The 23,379-nt window shown below is 37.3% G+C and overlaps 1 protein-coding gene across 1 annotated transcript in view; it reads left to right on the top strand.

Annotated features, from left to right (window-relative positions):
- The first annotated feature begins 8,538 nt into the window (after window positions 1–8,538).
- angpt1 (angiopoietin 1) overlaps window positions 8,539–23,379 on the top strand; it is a 70,714-nt gene continuing 55,873 nt past the window's right edge. The window contains exon 1 of the mRNA XM_051873135.1: window positions 8,539–9,400. Within this exon, the coding sequence (XP_051729095.1) occupies window positions 9,050–9,400 (351 nt within the window). The 5' untranslated portion in view covers window positions 8,539–9,049. The remainder of the gene's footprint in view (window positions 9,401–23,379) is intronic.

Raw genomic sequence — 23,379 nt, 5'->3', positions numbered from 1 at the left:
GTGACTGCAGTGGTTCAACCTTAATGTTATGAAGAGACGAGAATACTTTTTGTGCGCAAAAAAATAACGACTTTATTCAACAATCTCTTCTCTTCTGTGTCATTCTCATATGTTGTTTACGTCCAGCGCTTCCAGGTTCTACGTCAGAATGGCGACTCGTTATTGGCCGGCTCACATGCATGCGTCGTGCTGATCACGTGATCAGCTTTGGCCAATACTGAGCCGGCATTCGGATGTAAACACTGAAGCCTTCACTGTGCATCACCTGCATAAGATAATGACAGAGATTGTTGAATAAAGTCGTTATTTTTGTTTTGTTTTTGAACACAAAAAGTATTCTCGTCTCTTCATAACATTAAGGTTGAACCACTGCAGTCACATGACTGTTTTAACAATGTCTTTAGTACCTTTCTGAACCTTGAAAGTGTTGATTATATTGCTGTCTATGGACGAGTCATATACCTCTCGGATTTTATTCATTTTGTTTACTTTGTGTTCTTTTTACTTTCAAAAACTGTATATTTAACAGGATTTTACTGTAAAATGACATGAAATGTCCCATGAGCTCTGTTAGTTTTTTCACTCTATAAGGGAACTTACTGTTAACAGATTGATAGTTTTTTTAGTAGCAATTTTGAGTATGAGGACATTTACCTGTTGCTTTTCCACTGATTAGATTCACACAGAGTCCAAAATTAACACTTGCAAGTTTCAAATAAGTTTAAAAATGTATTAAAATTAAATGTGACCAGTTGGAACTAAAAGATTAATGGTTTAAATTGCGATGCAAGAATGATATTATGACCTTCACCTTCTCCTCGAACAACTTTACCTCAGTGCAAACTTTATCTCTAGAGGTCTTTCCTCTTTCCCAGTCCACGTCTCTGTAGCGTGCCGGTTCTGTGGAGGAACGGGAAATGCGTGTTGACCTCAGGGAGGGAGACAGATGAAGTATGGTTCCAGATTCTTTGTAAACACTCTTATGAGGAGCAGCTCCTCCCGTGGCCTGGAGAGATAAAGAGACCGATAGCAGCAAGAGCAGCCTTGATCAGAGAGATTACGAGCGCTAACAGATCTGAGAACCCAAACATTCAGCTCAGAGATCGTACATCAGCGAGCACCTGGGATGAAGATACACACGCAGTGCACTGTACAAGCATGTTTTGGGGAGATGTCAAGTTTTATTGCTGCAGTGAAGATGGGAATCCTATAAACTTTCATTTGTCAGCTTGCATTTCACAAAACTATAAAGGTAATGAGAAATAAATCTCCTTGGGTGAAATAGTAGCCAGATAAGTCCGGTTTTAAAAGAAGGGAAATTCACGGAAAACGGCAGCAGTGCTAAACATGAAGATAAATAAAATCTGCCATTGGAAATGAAGGGCTTTTGAAGTTGTTTGGGTGGCACATTTGCTTCCTACTCACTTCATAAACATTTGTGCCATGCTACTGATTACTAGATGTGTCTGTAACAATCTCAAAATTATTCGTATCTGTATTTGGATGAAGCTGGAAGTGGGCGGGGCTTTAACTGTACCTTTAAATGACTTGATAAGACCATTTTAAATCAAATGGTCCTATGCACCTGTCGCATCTGTTGGTGTTCTTATTCTTCTTCTTCTGCTCAGGGAGTCTACTGCGGCCAATAGAACCGCTTGTGGGAAAGTTTGGCACACTGGTAGAGGACAGTCCCAACATTAACTACAGCAAATTTGGTGTCTCTAGATCAAACTCTGTAGCGCCACCACTTGTTCAAAGTTTCACTCTCATGTTTATGCTAATAACTTTTGAACAATAAGGGTTAGAATCAAAATTTGCTGATTCCTTGGCTCAGTTCGATTCAATTGCACCCTAGTCCATCATTTTCCGTCATGAAACTTTTCCCGCCAAATTTTCCCACCAAAAAACCTACTTTTTCAAACTCCTCCTAGACGGTTGCTCCAATTTTCAGGAAAATCAAATTAGATCATCTTCAGACTATGCTGGCAAAAAGTTATCAAAAGCTTTTTGATAAACCCAACCATTCACGAATAACGGTCAAACTAATTTGAAGAAGAGCATGCCAAATTTGACACAAGGCTACAGTATATCTTTGCAACGCTTTAACATATTCTGACCAAACTTGGTACATGTCATTACAAGCATGACATGAGGCTACATGGTGTGTTCCAGCACAGCGCCGCCTACTGGTCCAGAGATAGCAAAAATGGCTTTGTTTGCTAATAACATCCGAACGGTTTCGCGGGCCTTGTTAGATTTAGGGCAGCATGCCGAGTTGAATGATATCCAATTTTACCATGTCGGCCATTTTGGGCATCGGCCATTTGCATTTTGTAGCAAAATGCTGTATTTTTTTTTTAACACGATTTAGCCTACTATTTTTTTCCTGCATGTCATGTCTGGGGCTCCCTAGATTCCTAAATCCTTGCCGAGTCCAACAATTCCTAACATGCTAGGTTTCGCCTTATGGTTTGTGCAACGTTGTGATTTAGCATTAAAACAATGTTTGCGAATATCTTTGAAACCGTTAATCCAATCAAGACGAAACCACTGTAGGAAATTCGGAAACAAAGGTCGTTGGCCATACATTAAAGCCCAAATGTTGGTAGTAAGTGGCAAAAAAAATGCAATTAAAGTTGTGTACGGGTCATTTTTTATGTATATATATATATATATATATATATATATATATATATATATATACACATACATGTCTGTAGCTTCTAAACGAAATGAGATATTTTCACCAAATTTGACACACTTATTTATGGGCACACTCTGAGGACGCATATAAAAGTGGTGGGATTGCGCCTGTTGGTGGCGCTATAACTGAACAAAATATTAAATTGCCACTAACTACAATAAAGTAAATGAAATAAAATGCTATATTTTACTGATGATTTGCTTGTTTCTTTGTGCTTGGCCCCGTAATGCCAGTAATAATGCTGCAGTTGGTGATGCCGTCGTTTGCACATCGGCACATCTGCACACTATAATCACAACTATAAACATCGATGTGCTGTACAGCATTTGATTGGCAGGTACAAGAGCGCACATTCCGTAAACTTGACATGAACTTTCCCATCAGTGAGGAAGACAGAGGGTTGCTTTGACATACCTAGATCTCTGCTGGTTTTGCCCAAGAGATCCGGCCTGAGACGAGCAGGAGCTTGAGCCTGTCATTCATGACATCATCCCGGTCGGCATGTGCCACGCCGAGCTGTTTAAAGAACCAATCAAACCGTCTGTCCTATAGAATTAGACTGAGGTGCAAGAAAGCAGACTAAACATGTCTTTCTCTTCTCTTTCGGACACGTCATGAGTGCTATTTTCCCTCCTCTTTTATTTCTGTCTTTTATTCTTTTTGCAGGCCAAATCGTTTCTTTGTGAGAAAGCCACTTGTGCATGTTTAATCGTCACCGGATTTGTGAAAGAAGATGGTTGCATATTCACCACAAAACATTCGAATGTGCACCAGCCATTGAAACGCCACTTTCAATTGGATGTGTTGAGCTTGCCGGGCTTGATATGCTGTCAAATGAGATGTCGAGAGCCTTTAGTGTGACACATTTCAATGAGGCTGTTTTCCCCCTTGGGGAGCTGATGAACTGAGAGGCCTCGGTTATGGATGGGATGAACTGGTCCATTGAAGACGGAAGAATGCGGCTGTGTGACATATTAGTGCTTGGTAATTATCCAGTGAAATGGATGAATAAGTCCGCTGGCATCAGTTCAGCTCCGTCATCGACTGAGAAGCCCCCTGTGAGTAAATGTTTTGCCAGACTCTATCCGCAGGAGAGCAGTTGAGACAATGAAGAGCTCGTCACATTCAGATTGTCATTGTTATCTTTGGCGTTTTGTGCACCGGCTTCTTTATGCCGTTATGCTGGAGTTGTCTTCAAGCTACAGAATTATAATTCTTTTTTTACTGTAAAAATTGCTACAGTTGCAATTTTTTATGATTAAGCACTTATTTGTTTTCTTGAACACACATGACCTTTAGCATTTAAAACGTCTTCAGTGTGTAATAAAAGCTTAAAGAACAATCTCAGCTAACAGGGAATGTTCTGGCAAGGTTCTCTCAAAGTTATGAACAAACGCTCTTCCAGTAAAGTTAATTCAAAGTTATCTGGTCTTTAAAGTGAGATTATGATCTCACTTTTTTAACTTTAGTTAGTGTGTAATGTTGCTGTTTGAGCATAAACAACATCTGCAAACTTACGACATTCAAAGTTCAATGTAAAGGGAGATATTTTCTTTTACAGAAATCGCTGTTTAAGGACTACAACAAGCTTCTTCCCCTGGGTTGGTGACATCACAAACCCTAAAATGTACATAATCCCCGCCCCCGAGAACACACAACAAAGGGGGCGGGGCCATGTTGGGCTGCTTTAGAGAAGAGGAAGAGTTGTTGTTGTAGAGTGTTGTTCATTTTACGCTGGACTGCTTCACAAACGAGGGTCAATTCAACGCTGGATTTGCACAAAAGATTAACGTGACGGCACATGCTAGTCGATGAGTTGAATCAACTCCACAGCAACTACATAAATTTATCCACTAACCATTCAGAAATGTCTAAAAATTATAACTTTTTCCTGAGTCTCTCCATCAGTGTCGACTCCGGTTTGAACAATGTAAGGTTGAACACCGTCGTCATTTTGGCTGCGTGAGATTCTCCAGCTTTGTTGTTGTTGAGCGACCGAAGCGCGAGCTGTTAAAGCTCCGCCCTCTTCTGGAAAGGGGGCCGGGAGCAGCAGCTAATTTGCATTTAAAGGGACACACACAAAAACAGCATGTTTTTTTCCTGAAACGTTTTGTAGGTCGTTCATCTAACGTTTTATAAATGTAACTACTTGTTTCGGAATGTTCAAAGAACATTCAAAACTAACATTGGTAACACTTTCTATGAAGACCATGCTTATAATTTATACTTATTTATAAGTATTACTATTCTATAAATATATTTATAAAGCCTCATTAAGACCTATACTGCATTATAAGAACAGTTATAGATACATTTATATTATTTTTATAATTACTTATAAGCCATGCATTTGCTTTTTCAATGCACATGCTCATAATCATAATCAAAGTTCATTATTTTATTACAGGAATTATTGTTCATTAGTTACATTTACAAGTAAGCAACTTAAAATGTATAATGAGCACATCTTCACGATTTCTTAACATTTGGTTTAGGAAAATGTGTTTTCACTTCACTTAAAGCCATCAGTGATGCATTTATAGAGATTAGCAACTATTATTACTCACAATAAGTATTTATAAGAACACAACACAGCTATTAACAATATATTTACTAATTTAACAGAAATAAATGTGAATAAAAAGTCATTGAAACTATAATGTAAAAACATTATAGCAATGCAGGCTGCATCTTTATAAATACATTCATGGAACCATACAACTGACTAATTAATACTTATAAATCAGTGTATAATAGATTATGAGCATGAGCATTGAAAAAGCAAATGCATGACTTATAATTAATTATATAAATAATATAAATGTAACCATAACTGTTCTTATAACTGTTCTTATATGTTTATAAAATAGTAATACTTGCTTATAATTCATTATAAGCACGGTCTTCATAGAAAGTGTTACCGTAACATTCCCATAATGTTTGAAGAATGATAAAATGGAATGTTCCTTTAACGTTCGTATAACCAAGAATAAACATTTATAAAACATTTAAAATGTAGAGAAATAACGTTTTCATAACTTAATGAGAACGTTTTTAGAACGTATACTTCTGTTAGCTGGGATGTTATATATTTTGTGGTCTGTGATGAAGATGTTGGGAGTCTAAGCAGTTAAAACCGGCAGCATGAATAAGATGTTTGTTTTCTCGCAGCATGTTCTATGTTTACATTCCAGCCTAGACTTTGGTGTGTAGATTACACAAATCAATTATGACGGTGTAAATATGCACGGTTTGTGCATTTCCCCGAAAACTTGAGTAAACGCCAAATCACATAGTGTTCATCATGTTGGTCTTTGAAGTTCTGACCTACTACACTGTAAACATGATATAGAGACTCAGATTCAGTGGGAAACTAAAGCTGGAGTCGCTTTTCTTCTAAATCTGTGGTTTTCAACCGGCTTTACTTCAGGATTCATTGATATTGACATAGACTCAACAATTATTAAACTATTATTTAATTATTATAATTATTAATAAGTATTAAAATAATTAACTAAGGATGGACATTATTTTTTGTATATTATTATTATTATTTATTATGCACGTTTTCTCCTCCCTTTATTTATTTAAACATATATATATATTTATTTAATATTAATATTTAATATTATTATTATTATTATTTATCTCATTTAGCCTTGTTTTTCTCTGCTGTCTGTGACTTGCAGCTCATTTTTGGGTCACAACCCACCAGATAAAAATTGTCTAAATTTACTATATTTGATCATTTTCAACAGTTATCATCTAATCCGAAATTCATGTATTTTGCTGCTTATATGGTACTGAGACAGACGCCTATAGTTTAGATACGGGGGTGTGGCGTCAGATTTCAGAGAAATGTTTACTCATGCTTTTAAGTTAAGACGGCTCAGAGTTATTCTGGGCTCGTTATCTTGGAGCGCCTACATCTAAGTTAGAAACCGCGAGGAGGAGGAGGAGGAGGGCTGTTATGAGTATTACTGAGTCATTGTCTCATAGTCAGTTTACTAAGAATCGTTCAGTCTTTATCTGCCAGCTACGTTGCCATAGTAGGGGGTGAGGGACTTTAATTGGAACTTGACCTTTGACCTCCTGTCTCCAAGCACAGTACCCTGCCAACTGTTGGGTTGTGGTTTGAGAGCAGCTCTTTGTTTTTATCTCACAATAGCTGGTTGGATTCTGAGTGGGGAAAACTGGTTCAAGATCAGTATGAATAGAACTCCTGCTCCGCTGTGGTGTCTGACGATGATGATGACGATGATGATGATGATGATGATGACGATGACGATGATGATGCAGCTGCTCCATCAGGCCAGAGCTGGATTTCAGCTTTGTTTTTATGAAAACAGTAGGAGATGCTGTGAGGCTCGTGTTTCTGATAGAAGAGTTGCACAATGTCACATTCCATGTGCTGATTCATACAGTTATGAGGACATTGAAAAAGAGTTTAATATCTATCTATCTATCTATCTATCCATCTATCATTCTATCATTCTATCTATCTATCATTCTATTTTTTTATCTATCTATCGTTCAATCGTTCAATCGTTCTATCCATTGTTCTATCATTCTATCTGTCTATATATCGTTCTATCTATCTATCTATCTATCTATCTATCTATCATTTTATCGTTCTATGGTTCTGTCTATCGTTCTACCGTTCAGTGGTTCTATCGTTCCTTTTATCTATCGTTCTGTTGTTCTATCTATCCATCCATCATCTACACTATCCATCCATCCATCCATCCATCCATCCATCCATCGTTCTATCTATCGTTCTATCGTTCTATCATTCTATCGTTCCATCATTACATCTATCTATCTATCTATCTATCTATCTATCTATCTATCTATCTATCGTTCTATCATTCTATCTATCGTTCGTTCTGTTGTTCTGTCTATCTATCTATCTATCTATCTATCTATCTATCTGTCTGTCTGTCTGTCTGTCTGTCTGTCTGTCTGTCTGTCTGTCCATCGTTCAGTCGTTCTATCTATCGTTCGTTCTGTTGTTCTGTCCATCTATCTATCTATCTATCTATCTGTCTGTCTGTCTGTCTGTCTGTCTGTCTATCTATCTATCATTCTATTGTTCTATCTGTCTATATATCGTTCTATCTATCTAGCTATTGTTCTATTGTTCTATCTATCAATCTATCATCTATCATTCTATCATTCTATCTATCTATCATTCTATTTTTTTATCTATCTATCTATCGTTCTATCTATCTATCGTTCTATCTATCATTCTATCTATCGTTCTATTGTTCTATCTACCTGTCTGTCTGTCTATTTATCTATCTGTCTGTCATCCATCCATCCATCCATCCATCTGTATGTCATTTATTTTTACAGGATTTTTTCAATTCGTTTTTATGAAAACCTGACTTCTATAAAACACAAAATGAATGTTTTGAAAAATGCTGCATTTCCTCAATACAATAAAAGTGGATGATGTCAAGTTATAAAAAAACATAAAAGCACCATATAAAAAAAACAATTCATGTTACCTATTCTCTGAAAATACTTTGACAGCAATGGTCATTCGCTTTTATTTTAAGGCAAAGTACAGCAAGGACATTCTGCTAAACATCTCTTTCTGTGCTTCATAAAGAAAAGAAAGTCATATGGATTACTATGGAAAACATGAGAATGCATACAGTAAATGATGACAATTTCGTGTGAACTCTCCCTTTAATGCAATCAAATGTAGTTTAGAAGCTGATCAGCTGTCCATTAAATGTGTGTGTATGTTACTGAAGGTTCAGTGTACGGGAGGCAGGGCTACTACACAAACACAGGGTCAGAAGGCTTGTAAAACGATCCTCAAGCACTAAGAACATCCTCTTTGCTGGGGTCCCGCTACGCTTCACTTTCCTTTTCTCCCTCTCTCTCTCACACCCACACACACACACGTTCACGCACACATTCCTCTCCAGTCACTGCGAGGGGCCGGCGCAGAGCATGCTAGAAGCCCAGAGCAAAGTCATTCAGTCGCACGGTCACACACAGAGGAAACATAGAGAGAGAGCGCGCCAGGGGAGGTCTGACAACACTCCAGACTACATCTTCATGGACGCTGTCTTGCTTTCTTCATAACTGCCTAGCTGTGTTTCACATGCAGTTTCTCAAGGCTTCAGGTCTTCCCCAAAAGACCAAGTAGATATTAGTGTTTTGTGAGCAGGTGACAGGATCGATAATGACCTCCAGGCACCGGTCCAGTCTGGACGTGATCACGCCGTCCCAACATCTCTGCTTGCACTGATTCCACCTGACTCCGGACTAAAGGAACCAACTGAACCCTTGAACGAACTTTGATATTTGCGACCTCCTCCAGCTCCTGCCATGTGGTTTGTGTGGCGCTGCGCGTCCCTGGCGGCGCTGCTGGTGGTAGCAGACTGTGGAGGAGCTGAGCAAAGAAGAACAGCAGAAGAAGGACTCAGAAGCTCCACGGCGAAATCCACCGGCAACAGCAGCAGCGGTCGGAAATATCACCGGATCCAACACGGACAGTGCAGCTACACTTTTATCCTTCCGGAGGGCGATGGAGGAGCTTGTCGAGAGTTTAAAGCGGGCACGACGTACAATGCCAACACACTTCAGCGGGACGCACCTCAACCTGAAGCTGACTTCTCCAACCAGAAGATCCAGCAGCTGGAGAACGTCATGGAGAACTACACACAGTGGTTACAAAAGGTGAGTTCTGCAAGGTTGTGCAATGGATGATCGCATAATTATTGCAATTATCATAGTTTTGTGAGCTGAGAGGAGTGAATGGAGTCAGTAGAGCAGCAGAGAGGAAAGATTACATGCTTTTAAAGTCTGAACTGAAGTGCAAAGCTTGGTGTGTGAAAACTAAGACTTGGATGTGCAAAACTGAGTCTAAAGCTATGGAAGCTTGTTTCTGCTATGAAATATAAAAAATAAAAAGGTAATTGTGACTTTTTTTCTCAGAATTGCGAGATATAAAGTCCGAATTGCGAGATATAAAGTCCGAATTGGGAGTTATAAAGTCCGAATTGCGAGATATAAAGTCCGAATTGCGAGATACAAAGTCCAAATTGCGAGATATAAAGTCCAAATTGCGAGTTATGAAGTCTGAATTGCGAGTAATAAAGTCCGAAATGCGAGATATAAAGTCCAAATTGCGAGTTATAAAGTCTGAATTGTGAGTTATAAAGTCCGAATTGCGAGTTATAAAGTCAGAATTGCGAGATATAAAGTCAGAATTGCGAGATATAAAGTCAGAATTGCGAGTTATAAAGTCAGAATTGCGAGTTATGAAGTCTGAATTGTGAGTTATAAAGTCTGAATTGTGAGTTATAAAGTCAGAATTGCGAGTTATGAAGTCTGAATTGTGAGTTATAAAGTCCGAATTGCGAGTTATAAAGTCCGAATTGCGAGTTATGAAGTCTGAATTGCGAGTAATAAAGTCCGAAATGCGAGATATAAAGTCCAAATTGCGAGATATAAAGTCCGAATTGCGAGTTATAAAGTCAGAATTGCGAGTTATAAAGTCAGAATTGCGAGTAATAAAGTCTGAAATGCGAGATATAAAGTCCGAATTGCGAGATACAAAGTAAGAATTGCGAGATATAAAGTCCAAATTGCGAGATATAAAGTCTGACTTTATAACTTGCAATTGCGAGTTTAAATCTCTAAACTTATTTTTTTATTTTTTTATTTAGTGGTGGAAACAAGCTTCCGTATAAAGCAGCTAAGAGACAATAAAGTTTTAAAGGCATAGTTCACCCAGATATTTTTAGTTTAAATTTTAAAATTTTTGAGCATTCTATCTATCTATCTATCTATCTATCTATCTATCTATCTATCTATCTATCTATCTATCTATCTATCTATCTATCTATCTATCTATCTATCTATCTATCTATCTATCTATCTATCTATCTATCTATCTATCCATCCATCCATTGTTCTATCTATCGTTCTATCTATCTATCGTTCTATCTATCTATCGTTCTATCTATCGTTCTATCTATCGTTCTATCTATCATTCTGTCATTCTATTTATCATTTTATCATTCTATCTGTCTCTCAATCTGTGAAAGAAAGACTTGTGTGTACATGTTAGAAGTGTTTACGAGTCTAAAGCCGACAGGGATCAGTGCTGTTCCTGACGCTGAGCACTTCAGCCGTTCGATTGTCGTCTAAAATTGTTTAGACAACAGTGAAACTTCTCAGATGTTTTTTTTTTTTTTTTTCTCAACTGTGTTCTTGGCTGATGTTCAGATGGCAGATTGTAAGGACGTGTTTTATGGTCACTGCACTGCGAGTTTTGCAACAAGGCAGAGAACGAGCTTTACAATAACAGACCTGTCTTATTAAAAGCATTACGCTGGCCACTTTAGCTGTCAGAAACCTGATTTACATCAACACCGATCGCTCTGTTCAGCCGCTGTCTGCTCACGCCGCACGACGTCAGCGCCTGGCAGGGGTGTCTCGCTCGGCCAGCGTCTGGCTGATTTCGCAGATGTTCAGGTGGACTCCACACGTTGTGCTGATGGCGGGTTGTCAGTCACCCAGATGGTAGTCGGGTGCGCTGTCTCTTTAATGACAGGAAGTCAGGCAGACCCCCGGGAGTGCTTGAAGGAAGAGCGAGGAGGATCTGCCCGTCTATTATGGGCTAAACTTTAACTGTCCTGGCAGAGATAACAGCACGGCTTTAATGGTTTCTAAAAGCATCAGCTTGTTCCCTGAGCAACACTCCGCAATATATGATTGAGAGTTTGTTTTTCATAACCTTTAAGCAAAGTTGATGGGAATTAAATTTATATCACAGACAAAAATATTTTGACATGCAGTAAATGACTTGTTATATTTGATTAAAACATAATAATAATATTTATTAAATGTCCAAAAATCTGAGCCCAAACTGATATGTTATGAAATGTATTAAAATAAATATTAAATATTTAAATGATTAAAACACAAAAGGTATTTTAAAAATATTTGTTTTATTAGTGGTCTCAGACATTTGGACCTCAATTGTATATAGACACTTTATATATATATATATATATATATATATATATATAGTGTAATTTGTTTAGATAGCTGCATGCATTTGTGTAGTAATTTTATACATTCATGTATAATAGAAAAAAATGCTTATGATAATTTACATGACTACATTATTCAGTTTTTATTTCACTATAATTATAATTGTAGTTCAATTATAATGGGTTTACTGTAGCGGTCAGTCATTAAATTGCTTCTAAAACAGAAACACCTACAGAAACAACCAGAAGTTTCTTGGCATGGCAAACTAATCTAACATTGACTTCGTCGGTTTCATTACACAAACAAACCATATCTAAAACACACTGTTATTTATCAATATTGTGATCTTGGTGAGTTGTATGAGATTAATTACTTAAATCCATCTGTTTATCTTCATGAAATATAACATGCACATTTAAAATATGATGGATTACAGGGAGGGTGTGTGAAGAAAAAATATATATATATGTCATTTTTTTTTTTTTTTTTTTTTAACTCAAGTATAATGCACGCTACATGTAAACTGGTTGGTCCCACAGTTTAACCTGTTCATGCTCTGTTAATTTTTGTTGAATTGACGTGATAGAATGGGTGGCCCAGTCCTTTTCTAAAAAAAATAATCTAGCATGATGTTTTTAAGCAGAAGTCATGGCTGCAACATGAACGGATCTCTAATTGATCTAAATCATTCCTTCCAAACGGTCAAATCCCTCGTGCTTTTCTCAGCATTTCCATTCTCTTCTTCATTTCGCAGTGCCGTCCAACTTAATTACACTGATGGATATAAAACAGCTACAGATTAGTATTTGCAGACACTTGTATGATCCCTTTACAAAATCTCTTTTGGCTGCATTTTAGACAGAGTCGGCTGAAATAATATTATGGTGCAATGGTTAAAAACAAAGAGCATGAAAGAAGGAAAAATAAAAAGCCTTTTTACCAGGACATGCATGCTATCAGAAGACGTACAACGTTTTTAGTATGTCAGAGTTCATAAAAAAGCAGTTTGGCAGTACATGCGGTCTGAATTCTACACCAGTGAGTAACGGGCTTATCATAAAATATAGCGAAAGGAGTATAAGCTAGTTTCCTCCTCACTGATATACTTTATGCAGGAAAAAACATACCTGCACAGTCGATGTTAATACATCATGTCTTGTTCGGTAGCTCTACTTAACGTTTGAAATGCAACAGGACGGATAGCACAAGAGAAGCTTGTTTTAGTGGATTCAGTCCTCATTCAGGCTAATTGTGCTGGAGGAACATGAGGATGCAGTTAACATATTTCATCGGACAGAAGATGAAGTGTCCTGCGCCGGTCTATCTGTCTTAATCAAGTGAGCCGTGACTGCGGAGTAACTCTTAATACCACTCAAGCCGCAGGCTGATGAAAGACTGCAGATAGTGACTGAGGTGCGGAGGGGTCTGTGTGGGGTCGGTATACGTTCGCTGAGGAATTCTGCTGGGACGGGGGAAGAGAGTATCCCGATAACATTCTTGTCCAGTCAAAGGTGGCTTCTGTTTGTCCAGGGATTATCCCAGAAGCAGGCACGGTCCGAAGAGGGAGACTGTTGATCTTTTATCATTTGTTACAGGAAACTGGCCTCTTGTGGACGTAGAGCTAATCTCAAATGCTTAAACTATCATCTGTTTAATGAAGGGATGCTTTTAAATTTGAGAGAAGGGCAAAGAAAGGTATTATTCAGTTCCTTGGATATCTAATCACTTACTCAACCTCATGTCATTCAAATCCCATTTGACTTTCCTTCTGGCCGCTCAAGGTGAAAGGAGTCCAACTTTGTTTTAAAAGAAAATAATACTTTTATTCAGCAAGGACGCATTAAATTGTTCAATGAAGACATTTATAACTATATCAGTGTCACTGTTTCTGAGCTCCATTGTAGTCTTGAGTTTTCTTCACAATATTCCTCATTTAAATAATTAATATGCAGAATAAAGGGGCGGGGCCTGGTCGAGTTAGTTAGTAGTGTGTTGAAACTGGCGGTTATGGTAAGGGGGCGGGACATTTCCCAAACACCAATCAAAGCACATTTTTCAGAAGGAGGGGCTTCATAGAGACAGGAAATAAGAGCGTTAGTAGCCGTGTTTCCATTACAGATTTGCGCAAAACTTTTGTGATATTTTCTAAATAATGATTAAAAAAAACGCGGTTTCCATTAACCAATGTTATGTGACTAAAACGTCTTTTTTTCCTCTCACGGTAAGTCATTTTAAAAATCATCTTAGCAACGGATGTTAGTAGGTTTACGTATATCCCAGCCATTCCACTAGCCATTATTTGTAATCAAAGAAGATGTAGGAATGTCATCCAAGCATTTATGGCCCCTTATACTTGGAAGCGACCTCGTATGAGGAGTTTCTGGGTGTTTTTGCTTAATAAATGCTTGATAAATTCAAATTGTGGCATTTCTTTGTTGTTTAGAATCAAGTAGTCCCGTAATGCTTTTCTTTTATGAGTTTAATGAAGAACTCTCGTCCAAACATACCGTGCCCTCTTTAAAGAATAATCGAATTTTACATACAGCAGGTGTCCTGTAAATGCGAAAAAACTGTTTCCATTGCAGTTTTGTGAAATATTCCTTTTTCGAATTGCCTGAAAATCCACCACATGTGAGCAAACTTTTATGGGAGTTTTTGCAAAATTGACGCATTTCCATTGGGCGTATTTTCAATTTGCGCAATTTTAAAGGGTAATGCGGCTACTGACAGACTGGGAAGAGAAGAGCTGCAACAATGAAGAATATGAGGAAAATAATGAACATTCAAGCATGAATGTAGACTTAAAGGGCATAATATTCATTCTGTCAGTAGGGCTCGAGGTCCATTTTGAGCAAAGCTCAAGCTCCGTGTCACATGTGTGAGTCGTCAGGGGACTGGAAGTGATGGATCTTCACACTCCGCGTTCAAAGAGAACTTTTTCCGAGCTCATGTTTCTGAGGATAGAGCGTCTTGCCAAGCAGCACTTTAGATTTAAAAGCACACATTCGAACCCTGGCCCTGTGAAATTCACCATTGTTCTGCTCGACCCCATTTGTACATCAGTGACTAGAGTAAAACGGAAAGGTTAATCCCGACGCTCAAGAGGGTTTCCTTCACTGATGGTATTCATGAAGACCGGACCCTCACTCGGCCACACAGCACGTCTATGAAGCCAAAGCAGGGCTGAGCTATTTTAAGGGTGACTTCCTTTGTATCAGAGTTTGTTTTGCTGATAGAAGCTGCCAAAAGCAACAAGCTGGATGAAGCGAAGTGAACATTCACTAAAAAGATCTTCCTTCCTGTTTTATAGCTTTTACACGCAACAGTGCCACATTTATCTGAGCGCCACAGAGAGACGTCACTGCTTCAGTTTTAAAGAGGACTTATTGTGCCATTTTCTCAAAGTCTTGATTGTGTTTTTGGGCTCTACTGCAGGATTTCATGCTTGAATGTTGCAGCTCCTCTCTTCCCAGTCTGTCAGTAACGCTCTGTTTAGTTCCTGTCTCTATGAAGCTCCTCCTTCTGAAAAGCACAATGTGCTCTGATTGGTCGGCTGGAGCAGTGTGTTGTGATTGGTGTTGCGATTGGACAGTTTGTCAACACACTACTAACTAACTCAACCTGGCTCCAGCAAAAAATAATTTAGTCTGACTTGATGTTCCTTGCTACTTTTTTGAAGCAATTTTCCCCAAGCTGTATCTCATCTGGGTCGTTAAGCTAACTGTGCCATGTCTGCTTGATAAAGGGCAGAGAAACCTCCTGAAATCTATACCCCAAAACTTAAATACGCCATTTAACGTCTAATTTTGTAAACTATCCCACCTCATAGTAGGCGGCTTAATGTATTTATGAGCTCAGATTTCCATCTGTGACTTTAATAAATTGTCCACTGGTGCAGCTCGCTTTAGGATTAATGTGAATTTAATTGTCATTTTATTTACGTTAGGTGTTTTGGGCTTTTGGTTCTCCATGTTTTTGCAGGGGGGAAAAGTGCCTCAGGCTAAAAGTTAATGTGCGCTGAATAAAAATGAGAATATTTTGTTATATCTTTTGGCGTTTGTGTTGCCCTGGAGTATTTTCTTTGGAAAATGGTGTTACTGTTGGCATTAAAAATATCCCTTTAATTTTTTTATTAAAATATGGTACCTTATGTTCAAATTGTTTTGGACCAGAAATTGACATGGACATTTTTCAAATCCGAGCCTTTTCTTAATCTAAGTGGGATTTTCTTATTTTTAACTTGGGTTTAACTTTTTATTATATTGGCTTGTTAAAGTGTCTTTTAACATAACATTTTGATATGCAAGTGTGCCATTGATTTCAGAGATTGTCAGATGTTTTTCTATATTTCAGGATATTGCTTTGGCTCCTCATCCAGTTTTAGAAATGCAATTCAACCGTTTGAATAATTGAAAATGTTCTAATAAAGCATAAATATACCCGTGATCCTCACAGCAGATGATAATATCTTGACTAAATACACACTAATACTAAGTCCATATCTATTTACTCCTCTCGTTCATTACAAACAGAACCTTCTAACATGAATAAACCCAAGAGAGAAGTCTTCATCTGTCCTTGTTAGCCAATATTTCAGCTTAAAATACATCAACTATTCCAAGAAATCAAATCAAAGCATCAAAAGTGCTCTGAATGACTCTTGGGCCGAACTGCAAAATTGTTGAATAAAGAGAGGCAGATAAGTAATGAGCAATAATGTTTCCCTCCCTGTGGGAAACCGAAGAGGAGCGAGTCGAGAAAGAACGGGAAATCAAAAATGTGTGTGCGTAATTGTGTGGATTAGAGTATTTGGATGAGTTATGTTTTCTCTTATCATTCTCACATTATGGTTTTTGTAACACTTGTGCTGTATGCAAGCCACAGGTCTTGCTTCTCCCTGCCAGATCTCGGGGAGTAGTTTGTTTTATCAGGTTTTTTCCACTGATATTGTTAACGTTCTGCACAGTGGGGCTAAAGCGCACATGAAGTTATCTGACGCCAATCTTGCATTATGATCTCCATTAAAACGATATATTGGTCTGTAAGCTTAACCTTAGTGACGGTGCAAGATAGTTGCAGAGAACTTGTTTTCAAACCTTAAAGGGATACTTCACCAAAAAATGGAAAATCTGTCATTTTTTGCACTGTAAAAAAATTCAACTTAAAATCTTCAGTTCAGTTTAGAAGTTGCTTTAAATTAAGTATAATCAAATTGGCTGTTCAAGTCATTTCAACTCATTATTTTTAAATCTTGCATAGTTGAATGTTGTATAACCTGAATTTTGATGAGTTACAAACACATGTTGTCATGACTTATTGATCATATTATTTTTTATATTTTAAACCTGTATGACTTTCTTTTTTTCTGTGAATCACAAAAGTAGTTTTTTGTCATGCCCATGGGAAAATGGACTTTGAAACAGAAGTGTCATAAAAAAGTTGTCCATATGACTTGTTTGCTGTATTCCAAGCTTTCTGAAATCATATCAAATTACTGTATGAGAAACACACTGAAATTTAAGCTGTTATTCGCCAATAACCTTGACTGACTAACCTGACTGAACCATTTATTCAGAGCTGAATCAGTTCAATTCATAAATGAATCATTCAGATCGGTTTTATGAACTGAATCAACTGATTCATTGAAAAAATCTGACTCTGTTCGTGAATCAGACATCTCTACTTTTATAATGAATGTGTAAATGAGAGTTATACTGTATAAACTTACATTTTAGTATGTTCCTGACACACTGCAAAAATGTTATTCTTGCTAAGTACTTTGTCTTGCTTTTCTTTTAAAATATCTTAAAATTCTTAAACCAAGATACATTTACTTGAGAAGCAAAAAAGACTTAAAAAAATCATCAAAATGAAGTGAGTTTGTACTTAAAACAAGATCAAATATCTGCCAGTGGAGTCAGAAAAAATAAACTTCATTCAAAGGGAAAATATGATTTTTCCGACTCCACTGACAGATATTTGTTCTTGTTTTAAGTACAAACTCACTTCATTTTATTTATTTATTTTTCAGAAAACAAGACTTCATAATCATATCTCAAGTCATTTTGCTTCTCAAGTAAATGTATTTAAGAATGATTAGATATTTGTACTGGAAAACAAGGAGATGTGTCCTTTTTGAAGCTTCAGTTCCCATTCAGTGCGTTTGCATGGAAAAAAGTGACCAGCAGAATTCTTTAAATTTTTCTTTTTGTGTCCCACAAAAGACCGACATAAAGGTTGATTAGCTGATAACATCATTTTCATTTTTGGTTGAACTAATCCTTTAAAAAAAATTGTTGTATACCTTAGCAGCAGCACGTTTGCAGACGTTTTTCATTAGAGGAGACTTTGTCGTCATGTCCTGATTTTCAATAACTGTTTTCTTAGGTTTTAACGGAGGCACAAGAAACAATCGTGTGCTTCATATCTAAGCGACATGTGGTTGGATATTATGTCTGCATTGTGGTTTAGCGGTTTTCGGCCACAAACAGCGTGACACCCCCCTTATGCCCCTCTGGGGCTCATCTGAACCCTGGCCAGCATCATGTTTGCCTCGTCTGGGCCCTCGTCCAGGCTTCTCACATTCCACCTCGAACCAGGGGTGTGTCTGTCAGGAAGGGCTGCGTATAATTGCTGAAGACAGCGATATAAAGCCTCCCTCACTCTCATCAATCTGAAAGCAACCTGAACTGGTGGTTAATAGTAGCAGGTCAAAGATCGTTCCACATTATGCCATCAGAGGTAGAAAACGGCTATGGCTTCAATAAGTAGTAACTGTGTGTAATTTACGTTCAATTACCCTTGTGATGGAGGCACTTTAAAGCATTAACTGCACAGGTAAGGTCTTGACTCAGAAGTTCACAGTGTGTTTTAATCACCTCTTGGGACGAAATAGATATTAGCCACATCGCAATTCAGAGGCTGCAGACTTCATAGGCTACAGTCCACGAAGATGGAACCGAGTGTTGTCAAATGGTACGGTCTAGCCTATAAAGGATTACTCTTGTCACCTAGCTGCAATAACATTTGTACTGGACTTTTTTGAAAACAAAAGAGGGTTCACAACCTGTCTAAATATTCACCTTGGTCCATTTATGTACACAGTAAAGATATAAACTATCTATAAAATCACATTTCGGTAAGATACAAGTCAACTTTTGAACAGCTTTAACTGCATTTGTATCATTAGATATTCAAGTAAGCTGAAACCCAATACTTGCATTTAAAAGTGTAATCTGGCATTTGTGACAAGATCGTGCACAATGAATCTTGGGATAGGACAGGCTGCAGGGAAAGAAGGATGCATTTATAGGCCGTATTTGAAGGAGGCTTCGAATTGGGACAGGCTTCGTTGAGCCGCTGTGGTGCATTCGCACTTTGGATGCACCCTCTGAATTGGGACGCCGCTATTAGTGGTGATTTCTGCAATCCAAAGTAATGATTTGCTTCCAAAACACTGCTGCAGCAAACGCCATTGGTTGAGGTTGAGAGAAGCATCTCCAAGGTTTCTGATTAGCTAACATCAGGGGATCAGGGTTTGGCTGGTTGTTTTTGTCAGTTTGATGCCGTTAATATGCAATAATCATATCATTACGCAGCAAAGCCATACATGGGCTAACCCTAACTTCTTTGCAAGTATTCAATTCGGTGCCTTGTTAGAAAATTACTTTACAATGTAACTTTTCGTGAAAATATTAGTGCGTTAACACATGCAACTAAGTTTTTCAGTTTAATGCGTTAAAAATATTTAACGCAATTAACGCAGCATCCGTTTTTTCCATAATAATTTGACAAGCGTTATATTATATGATCATGCTCTTATTCATGCAAATGATTTTAAACCATTCTTTTGTCAAAAGGTGGCGCTACAGAGCTCCCTCTCCACGCCTGTTTCTAAGGCTTTGCCCATTTCTACTGGCTGACAACTCTGATGTGTGTGTCGAATTTCATGTAATTTGAAGCATGCTAAAAGCCACAAAAACACCCAAGAATATTTGATTCGTTGCCATGGCGACAGTATTTAAGACATCAAGAATCTTTCGGCGGTCTACATCTGCTGTGTTTTGCCATTATACTGATAAAGTTTGAAGTGAATTGTTAATGATTCCGATGTGTGTGCAAAGTTTCAAGAGTTTTCGAGCATGATAAAGGCCTCAAAAGTGCCCGAGAAGTCGGAATAATAATAATAATAATAATAAAAATAATCTTTAGGAAAACAATAGGGCCTCTGCCCCTTTATACAGTTCTGTTGTGCGCCATCTTATTTGACAAAAAATAAAAATGCAATGTTTTGTTGTAAATTAATTGTTTAATTTTCGTTTGATTACATTTTAAATGCTTGATTAAATTGTTAAATTTAACAACAACAACAAAAATGCAATGGAAAACACAGAATTTAGGGAAAAATAAAATAAATTTCATGGGTAAAATATAGCTACTCTGTGTACTTTAATTGTAAACAAACAAGTTTACATGTTTACATTCATTCTCAAGGTCTAACAAACATGTGGAAAGCATTACCTTCACCATTAATGGTAAATATCCTTTATTTATACCATATTGCCCGGTCCTAGTGTAAAGCCTGTTTAAAAAGGGGACAACCTTTTTCAATACGTCTCACCCAACAGGAAATACGTCAACAGGAAATGTCAAGAGAAAACCGCGTTAGTCAGACCATTTCATGATGTCTGTAATTCAACATAAACCTAAAAGTCAGTCCAGATAAAGGAATATTAAGAGCGTAGATGTCAACCATCAGACATTGGCAGGAAGCCACATCTTGTTCCGCACTCCTCTTAAAAAGCTGAGAGAATGCCTGAGGGGAATGCATTACTGAGTGAATGTGTGTGTGAAAGGATCTCTGGCTTGTGTCTGTAAGACTGATTTTCTGTGTATCAGCGCTCTGACACAAGCATGTCATTTACAGATCTGTTCCTGTGCTCATCTGAGAGGTGAGATACGAGCTCATGCACAGAGCCGCACTAATAGCTGTTTAAGAGCGTGAGGCTTGCGTGGATAGGTCTGGTTTTTAATCGTTTTCTCTTATACGACTTATTTATGGTCTTGTCTACCAATGCAGAAATCTTTCTCTCACTCCCTCACGCTCTCCTCCCATCACTCTATTTTTGTATCCTTTCTTCTCCTCTCTTCCCTCTCACTGCTCGACCACAAAACAACTTGCACAGACACAAAAGGGGCCTCTGAATTATACAGTGTTGAATAGTGTGACAGCACAATGCCACGAGTGAGGCAGCAAGTCTGTGCCGGGCCGTCCGTGTAGAGTTCAGAAAGGATGTTAGAGCCTGTCATCTCTGGCCTGTTTTCTCTTTTTTGATGAAGTTCTCTATATATTCAATGTATATGCATGCACAATTTTATGCACTTTTATAGATTATAAACTAATAAATGAGTTATCAGACAATTGCTATGGGAGACGTACTATTTGTCAAAAATTAAAGGGAAAAAACCTGGTGAAAGGGGAGGGGAAAAATGTATGCAACTTTTTATCACGCAATTCTGACTTTATATCTCGCAAATCTGACTATATATCTCGCAATTCTGACTTTATATCTCGCAAATCTGACTTTATATCTTGCAATTCTGACTATATAACTCACAATTCTGGCTTTAAATCTCGCAATTCTGACTTTATATCTCGCAATTCTGACTTTATATCTCGCAATTCTGACTATATAACTCACAATTCTGGCTTTATATCTCGCAATTCTGACTTTATATCTCGCAATTCTGACTTTATATCTTGCAATTCTGACTATATAACTCACAATTCTGGCTTTATATCTCGCAATTCTGACTTTATATCTTGCAATTCTGACTATATAACTCACAATTCTGGCTTTATATCTCGCAATTCTGACTTTATATCTTGCAATTCTGACTATATAACTCACAATTCTGGCTTTATATCTCGCAATTCTGACTTTATATCTTGCAATTCTGACTATATAACTCACAATTCTGGCTTTATATCTCGCAATTCTGACTTTAAATCTCGCAAATCTGACTTTATATCACACAATTCTGACTTTATAACTCGCAATTCTGACTTTATATCAAGCAATTCTGACTTTATAACTTGCAATTCTGACTTTATAACTTGCAATTCTGACTATATAACTCACAATTCTGACTTTAAATCTCGCAATTCTGACTTTATATCTCGCAAATCTGACTTTATATCACACAATTCTGACTTTATATCAAGCAATTCTGACTTTATGTCTTGCAATTCTGACTTTAAATTTCACAATTCTGACTTTATATCAAGCAATTCTGACTTTATATCAAGCAATTCTGACTTTTTAACTCACAATTCTGACTTTAAATCTCGCAATTCTGACTTTATATCTTGCAATTCTGACTATATAACTCGCAATTCTGACTTTATATCAAGCAATTCTGACTTTATATCTCACAATTGCAATTTTATTTATTTATTTATTTATTTATTTATTATTTCACAGCGGAAACAAGCTTCCATAAATAAATAAGTATATAATTTTAAGCAGAAAGGATAATTCTGAAGACTTTAAAAAAAAAGAAAATAAATAAATAAACAGTATAATATTTATTTATTATCAACTTATTTATTTTACTTTAATTAATTGGTATTATATTAATATATTAATTTAAAGTAAAATAAATAAATAAAAGACTAATATATTTTAATATAATATCAATCATATTAATTAAAGTAAAATAAGTCAATAATAAATAAATATTATACTATTTATTTTTTTATTTTTTTATTTTTTTTTTATTTTTTTTTACAGTCTTCAGAATCTTCCTTTCTGCTAAAAATAAAATCCAAAAGTACATGTTGTTTCTGTGTGATTTGCCCAGAAAAAGATTTTTCTATTTCTACTTGTGATCAGCTCAATTATGTTTGGAATTACAATCAGAAAACCAAGTTCAGCTTGTCTTCTTTCACATTTGCCTAAAAACCTTGGCAGCCATATAAAGCCTCACAGAACTGCCAGTACATTGTGTTAAAATTCTGTAAATTTCCTAGTTTACGTGATAAATTGCAGTGAGGACAAACATACAGTATTTCCACAGCAAACACATCTGTTATAGAGCAGACACACCATGCCAAGTTCAACAAGGCAGATAAAATGCCTTCCATCCAATTTGTGCCCAACAACACTGCTCGCTCGCTGTTTGAGTTCTGCACTGGCTGTCTGTGTAATTCCCCACTGGGACCGGTTCTGCTGTGTGCTTTGGTGATGTCTTTTTTTAAGGACCAGGACAGAGGCGCCATGGCAACAGTGATGCATGCCTCACCCGTACCCACTGTTTGGAATGAGGCAATCGGCGCCCCATGGCCAAGTTTTGATGTGAGAGACTGTTGTTCTGGCCCAGAAGCATCCAGACTACGTGCAAATGGGCCATGCAGGACGAGAGCGTGAAGTTGTAATTCCTTCATAATGTTAAATCACATCATTGTAACTGTGGTTGACACAATATTCCTCATTTAAATAATTCATATGCAGAATAAAGGGGCGGGGCCTGGTTGAGTTAGTTAGTAGTGTGTTGAAACTGGCTGTTATGGTAAGGGGCGGGACATTTCCCAAACACCAATCACAACACGCCGCTCCAGCCGACCAATCAGAGCACATTGTGCTTTTCAGAAG

Source organism: Ctenopharyngodon idella, chromosome 19 (genome assembly GCF_019924925.1).
Source record: "Ctenopharyngodon idella isolate HZGC_01 chromosome 19, HZGC01, whole genome shotgun sequence".
In the NCBI taxonomy this organism is placed as follows: domain Eukaryota; kingdom Metazoa; phylum Chordata; class Actinopteri; order Cypriniformes; family Xenocyprididae; genus Ctenopharyngodon; species Ctenopharyngodon idella.
The sequence above is the reverse complement of the archived record's forward strand: the minus strand, read 5'-3'. Positions and strand labels throughout refer to the sequence as shown.